Source organism: Arctopsyche grandis, chromosome 11 (genome assembly GCF_051622035.1).
Source record: "Arctopsyche grandis isolate Sample6627 chromosome 11, ASM5162203v2, whole genome shotgun sequence".
In the NCBI taxonomy this organism is placed as follows: Eukaryota; Metazoa; Arthropoda; class Insecta; order Trichoptera; family Hydropsychidae; genus Arctopsyche; species Arctopsyche grandis.
Window position 1 is genome coordinate 2186641 of NC_135365.1, and position 7613 is coordinate 2194253.

Sequence of the window (7613 nt, forward strand, 5' to 3'; positions counted from 1 at the left end):
TTTTATCTGATCATTGCTGAAACGGTTCCTGAAAATTGGTATTAGATCTAATCCTGTTGTCAAAAAAACTGCCTGTGTATAATTTGTAATAATTATACACAGTAATCTGAAATCTATAGATATTTCTATAGACATCTCTATAATTTCGTATTTATTATGTATACATATAAAAATTGTATACAAAAAAAAATCTAAAAATAATCCATAGATGTATCTATGATTATTATTTCTGACTAATTGTTATATATATAAGCTATGTATTTTGATTTTATATGTATGTATTACTGTGTTTATGATTGTATATGTACTGTATTTCTGATTGTATATGTATGTATTACTGTATTTCTGATTGTTTATGTATTCTGTATTTCGTTAACGTACACCCGTCGCATTGGAGCAAATCTGTAATAGCGAGTGTATATTGTTTTGTAACAATAAAAATGAAAATAAAATAAAAAATATGTAAATAGGTTTTTGAGCTATTTTTCCTATTATGCTGTACATTAACATTAGAATAATATAATACTATGATTACTAACAGAATTAAATTAAAATTGAAAAATAGAAAATGATCAGTAGATCAGTAGCTATTAAAATATAAATTTATTAATGAAAAGTAAATAGATCAAGAAAAATGAAGCTTGAAAATGATTAATTTGTTTAAAAAAAAGTACAACCGTTTAAAATGAGTTTGGATTATTACAACATTTGAATTTTTTCGTATTTATATTGTTTTATTTCATTTGAACGATTCATATTATATTCGATACAAGATGTATATGTGACACATTTTCTTTCTTTATTGCACATAAACATTCGCCTTTGATACAGCCTATAAATTGCGCTTTACTCTCCCATTTTTCGACACAAGCTGCTTGGCAGTCAGATAGACACTTTTTCTTGCCATCAACTGTAATGAAAAATGATCATAAATCAATATTGAATGATTATTAATATTTTATTTCACATATAAACGTACCATAGAATCCTTCGACTCCCAAAAGAGCAATCAACAAGAACAAAATAAAGTATATGATTCTCATATTGGCAGTTCGACTATACGTATTGTTGAATTTATACTGCGAATATTTACACGCATACGTCTCTATATATGTAGTATAAAAAGCTTATCAGAAAACTATTTAGGTTATCTAAAATATGGTACAAATAGTGTGTGTTTGTAAGTTTTGTTTAATGAATTGTTTAAATCTTGTGCTAATTTTAATTGAATCGATGTCATTTAACATGGATTAAGTTGATCAAAAACGATTCAGATGTGCTAAAGATTTTGTGATCATTATTTACTGAATGATTCTAAATATATTTATTGATCTGTATATTAAGAATCGTAGTAGGTATGTATTTATTAACTTTTTTTGTTCTTCAGTAGTGAGTGAGTTTTATGAAAAATCGAGAAATTTTGGAAGAAGGAATTTCACGTTGTAGCTTTGGTTTCTGTTTTGTAACTGATCACGTAACACATGTATGTACATATGTACATTCTTTATATGTATGTCAGTGTTTCTTAAACTTAGTAATTGTAGGTTGTCTCACTGAATTCTGGTAAATTTGAATCAATCTCTAAACATAAGGGTTTTAAGTCCAGTTATTTTGATTTTTAAATTCTTTTTATTAATTCGAAATTATGTTCAAAATACATCTTATATATATATTTTAATAGCTATTGATCTACTGATCATTTTCTATTTTACAATTTTAATTTAATTTGGTTAGTATTCATAGTATTATATTATTCTAATGTTAATGTACAGCATAATAGGAAAAATAGCCCAAAAACCTATTTACAATTCTTATAAATGGTCATAATACATCTAATACATAATATTAATTAAAGCCTCTCTAAAGGCAATGACCTAAAGCAGATTGGGTTTAGGTAATCTGTGTTTATACCTGAAGGGTATAGACATATTTTTGTAATCATCGAGACTCTTCACAAGTTTTTTAGTATGGTTATTAGTGATTCTGTCATAGAATCTACTGGTTAGTTTGTTAGTAATGTCTGTAACAAACGGAATATTATATATGGCATGCAGTTTTTTCAAGTTAGTATATATGGGTGTATTATAAATTATATTTAGGGATTTATTTTGTATTACTTGGAGCTTGGAAAGGTTAGTATTCGAGGCGTTATTCAATACAGGTGAAGCATAGGTTAATAATTGTAATATGAGCGCGCGATATAATTTTATTTTATTTTGAGTTGATAAAAAAATAAGTCGATTAAATATTGGGTATATTTAGGATATACCTCGCATCACCTTGCATTTCGCTCCCTGAATGTGAGGTGCCCATCTCATTCTTTTATCAACCATAGATTTCACACACTTCAACGGATTCAATGGAATATCCGTGACAATAGAGCGAATATGCACGTCCATAGCTCATAATTGCACATTTATTAAAGTTAGGTTCTATACCTAAAGTACATAAAACTGAAATCTAAGACAGCGTTAATATCAGCTGAATGAGTTATTACAATATAAAAAACGAATTTGTGTTAGTTTAATCAATTTCAAACCGCATGTTTATGTACATATCTATAGCACATACAATAATGCTTATCTATTAAAGTCATAGGCCACGACTTTGAGCTGTAATATGTTTATATATAATATAATAATGATTGCAATAATCAATAATCATGAATAAGGAAAATTTTAGTTAAAGATACATATGTATGTAGGTATGTACATATGTCTTAACTATCAAAAATAAAAAAATATTTTTTTCCAAGGTTTAAATGGTTCAATTCAAATGAATATAACAAATATATGTATTAATAAACACTATTTTTGAATTTTTTTTTTTTTTAAATTGAATGAAGTAATAATGTGATTAATGTATCAAACAGAATATTTTACATAGTAGTGTTAAAATGTCAATATGCAACTTAGTAGAAATCAGTAATCTTATTGCTAAGGTGACTAAGCATAATACATTTATGGTTTTGATTAGAAAGCAAATCGGTGACCTCAGATAATCTTTTGATTTTGAATTTAACACTACAATTACCTCAATTTTAATAATAATTGGATTTTATAATGTTTTCCGATTATTGAACAGTACAAAATACATCACATTATTAAACATATCAAATGAGAAGAATATTTTGCTTGTAAAATTATAAAATAAACCCCACCTCGCAAATGGCTTTAATTTTAAATCAACTGGAAGAAATATTTTGTATATTATTTTGTATATAACGGTCAATGAAAAAGTTTCCACTTTCAAATTACGGTAAATGCAGGTATGTATACTTTTTTTGGGGGGCTGGGGATTTATACAAAGTCCTTTTATTTTATTAAAATGATCCTTTGCTTTTATTTAAGTCAGCTTAGCCGTGACTTTCGACTCATTCTCATCGTCCCCATAATGTTTACTAAAATTATGCCAAATTATCCTAAACTGACCGCGGCGCAAAAAACTCTAAATTTCGGCTTTGGCTTTCAAACACGTCAGCTCCCGATCGATAGCTAGTCAATTTCGATGCAACAAGTCATCAGTGCTCAAATATATCAAGATGAAATCAAATCCTACACCTCCAGAACGAAAAAAACATCCAGGAAGACTGAAAAAGACCACAATTGCTGAAAGTCAACTTTTGAAGTGTTCCTGTCTTCAGAACGCTTCAAAACTACAGTGGATATCAGATCGGAGTTTATAGCGGCTAGTGGTTTTGAAATAAATCTAGAAACAACGTGAAATTACCTTCGTGAATGGGGTTTTTTTGCAAGAAGACCAACAACAAATCCATTTCTCACCAAAAAAAAATGCGCTTGCAGCGTCTGGAATGGGCCAAAAAATATGAAAATTGGACCCTAAGTGATTGGCAGAATATGATCTTCTCGGATGAGAGTAAATTAAATTTATTCGGGTCCGATTAAATGCGGTGTGTGAGACGCAAAACTGGGGAACGTCTAAGTGACGAATACTTTTTTTCAACGGTGAAGTATCCTGCAGGATAGATGGTCTGGGGTCTTTCTTTTACTTTTGGGTGAGCCAGTTGGCTTTTATTGATGGAACGGTAAACGTAGAAGTTTACAAAAATATATTAACAATGAACCTGTTCTCATCTATTGAAATGCATTGCGCGTATGAAACACAGAGCATTTTCCAGGACGATTCTGCACCGTGTCATCGCGCTAAATCCGTCTGTTTATATATTTTTAAATACTTAATATCCTAGGAAATATTTTAAATGCAAAAATATTGTTCAGATTGAATGTTATGATATTAAGGCGAAAGACTTTATTAAAAAACATGGAATTTTGACGCTGGAGTGGCTGGGTAATAGTCTTGACTTAAGCCCGATTGAGAACTTATGGGGCATAATGGGGTTAAAAGTGAATAGCAATAAGCCTATTTGTAAATACCAGCTTATATAAACATTAGAAAAAGTGTGGTATGACGACATTACAGGCGATTGTTTAAAAACATTTGTGGAATCGATGCCTTCGAGAGTGAGAGAAGTGATATAAAATAAAGGAAGGGTTGCACAATATTAGATTAAGTGTTTGTAATGAGTATTATATATGGGGATATAATTTAAGTAAAAAAAAAATTAATAAATAAATATATTTTATTCCAAAAAACATTTTTTTTCTATAGACAACAAAATCTTTTAAAAAACCCAGTTTTACAAAAACTTGAATAAAATTTTATTTTACATAATATTAAGGCCCAAATGATATCAAATCATTTTTCATTGACCGTTACGGTACATATATGTATATATTATGTATGTTGAATTATTCTATTGGAAATGAATCAAAGGTTATTTTTATAGAAAGAGATATCAACCTTGAATCATTGCTTTTTTCAGTGTTGAAATTTCTCAATTAAAGCAAATAATATATTATAATTTTATTGATAAAATAGTTTCAAAATACCACTTGGCAGACATCAAAATCTTCATAGTATTATTAAAACATCATACAATGTATTTAAAATCAATTAGTCAAAACATCAATACATAAGACTACGGAAAAAATACAACCACAACCGGTCAATACAGGGTTGTATGTAGTAGATGCGATTGAAAACCTAGAAAATATCGCCTCATATTACAGAAGTGCATAGTTCGTTCACCGACAATGAAGTACATATTTATCAACATCACATTTTTATCCATGGCTATGATAGCTGTGGTGAGCAATTTACGTATTCCAGGTACATTTTATCCAATTACTATCCATATAACGTGATCATTTCCTTTTACAGGTGGCTCTCAACACACTACATTACTACAAACACTGTTTCAAAAGGTATGCATATGTGTAGCGTATACGAAATCGATTTCAAATAAATTTAAATCAAATCATAAATATTTTTCAGCAAAGACCAATTGTACTCGAAACCGATACATACACCACTTCCTTTCGGCCCGATACGCATACGCATTCAAAACGGCTTAAGTGTTATCGATACAAATGATGCTGCAAATACAACCAAAACTGCATGAATAGTGTATTCATATTTAAATATAGCATAACAATATTCATTATTAAATAATTGAAATAAATTCAAAACAAATATAGTGATTCCCCGACTCCAAAATAGTGTTATATATCTCCAAAGCGATAAGCGAACGGGGAAATACCTCTTTTCATACAATCACTCAAATTCATTCTGATATAAAAGACCCGAAAGCTTACATTGGAATATTCCGAATTTGAAGCTCAATCCGAGTACATCAGATCAGTTATACAAAGAAAAAATCAAACATTTTCAACATGAAGTTCCTATTCTTGTTCGCATTCTTCCTATTCGTTGCTACGTGTTGGGCTTCGCCAGCTCAATTAGATTTGGAGCTAAGCGATTCAGATCCCTCGTTGATTCAAGATCAAGGTATGATAGTATAATATTTCGACTGTATAATATTATTCATTTAAACGAGTGTTGATTGTGTTTTTTATTTTTAATATTAGCAGAAACTGAAGTATTGCAGCGTAGCAAGAGAGCAACATGTCCCTGGTTTCCAGACGCCTGTGTAATACATTGCCGCAGTAAAGGATTCTCAACTGGATTTTGCAGAGGTGGCACTTGTAATTGTAAAAATCATTAGAACCTATAAACATATGGAAAATATTCACCTGTATCTAAAATAAGCTTCCAGTAATAAAACTCTTGAATGTATTGCATACATATTTTTTTATTTGAATTTAATTGTTTCTATATTATTCAATAGTGTTGCATAAAAAACTGCTCAAACATAAAATAGTAAACATTTTATTAAATTTATTTGAATAGTTTTATTTTATTTATACAAAATATTTGTGTATACTAAGTAGTGGTTTTCAAGTGAAATGTTTCATAATCGGCATCCTATTTATGTTTAATTTAATGTTTATATTGTTATAATGTTAATCAAATTTACTGTAAGGCCGTTGCTGAGAATCATTGTTATGAACTGTTTTACATTAATTAAACGCATAAATTTTAAGCAAAAAAATTGTATAAAAGATGTATAAAATATATATACAATATATAAAAAATATATATAAAAATCAATGTTTGTCTGTCTGTCTCGAATAGGCTTCTAAACCACTGACCCGATTACGATGGAACTTTCAGGATTTGTTTTACGCATGTCTGGGAAGATTACTGTGAAAAAAAATGGGATAAAACCTCTTAATAATAATATTTGTAATGTAAAGTATGAAGCGCCAGTGTGTAGTTAAGGAAATGTTTACGTTGGTAACCGACTTGCGCGCACGCATGCCAACGTACAAATACATTACGTACCACTCATATCAACCTGACATTACGTACCACTCATAACAATCCTACATACATATGTATATAAATCAATGTTTGCCAGTCTGTCACGGATGCGTTCCTTTACTTTACTATAATTTAATCTGATTATTAAGTATTGATTTGAAACTGAAACATTCACTTATCGAAACGCATCTAGAAACGGGAACGGGAACGAGAACGGGAACGGGAATTGCATGCGTTATTGTGGCATTGCAACGCATACCGGGTTCAGCTAGTTGTATAAATAAAAATAAACCAATGTTTACATATTAAATGTTTATTTTATACAGTAAAGTGTTAACACGGGCAGTAAAGTGTTGAGTAAGAAACAAATTAATCAATATAACAATAACATTTATCATGGCAATGTCCTCCGATTGCTTTCATTACATTTTTGCAATACTCTGTACAGGTATCGGAGCTACAAGTTTGAGCTGTCAGAATTAGAAATTGTTTATATAACATTATAATTGGATATACATTGTATGCGTATTTTATTACTTAATACTGACCAACTGGGTTTTTATCTTCCAAAGGTAATGATGGCATGGCAAGACTCATCAAAATCATTGAGAATAGGATAAATAATGCAAGTAGGAGTTTCATGGTGTTGCTGCTTTGGATTCTTTGTTAGAACTGATTACATTACCCACTTATGTTTATATGTAAGTTGTGTATTGTTCATTTTGAGGTTATCGAAATTCAATTATAAAATGATTTATACCAATTAAATTACAGTGAAGTGAAATTATTACGTAATCGTGACATGTTTAAATATGCATGTCTTATATGCTTTCGAAAATAATATTAGCATACATATATGTATGTACATA

The 7613-nt window shown here is 29.5% G+C and overlaps 1 protein-coding gene and 1 long non-coding RNA gene across 7 annotated transcripts; one reads left to right on the plus strand and one right to left on the minus strand.

Annotated features, from left to right (window-relative positions):
* Positions 1–459: 459 nt before the first annotated feature.
* Positions 460–1468, minus strand: LOC143918663 (uncharacterized). 2 transcript variants are annotated; one of them, XR_013261145.1, is made up of 3 exons: positions 1372–1459; positions 980–1151; positions 460–910 (listed from the first exon to the last, which is right to left on the minus strand). It is a non-coding gene; the product is annotated as an uncharacterized LOC143918663 (long non-coding RNA). The 2 variants fall into 2 exon arrangements; XR_013261144.1 differs by having other exon boundaries at positions 980–1468.
* On the plus strand, positions 1134–6502 carry Def (Defensin). 5 transcript variants are annotated; one of them, XM_077440613.1, is made up of 5 exons: positions 1134–1180; positions 4844–5168; positions 5242–5285; positions 5356–5868; positions 5949–6502. In XM_077440613.1, exons 2-4 carry the CDS (start codon positions 5115–5117, stop codon positions 5480–5482), a joined length of 225 nt encoding a protein of 74 aa, XP_077296739.1. In that variant the 5' UTR covers positions 1134–1180; positions 4844–5114; the 3' UTR covers positions 5483–5868; positions 5949–6502. The 5 variants fall into 5 exon arrangements, with proteins under 5 accessions (XP_077296739.1, XP_077296735.1, XP_077296737.1 ...); XM_077440609.1 differs by lacking the exon at positions 1134–1180 and having other exon boundaries at positions 5067–5168; XM_077440611.1 differs by lacking the exon at positions 1134–1180 and having other exon boundaries at positions 5067–5168; positions 5952–6465.
* Positions 6503–7613: the final 1111 nt, after the last annotated feature.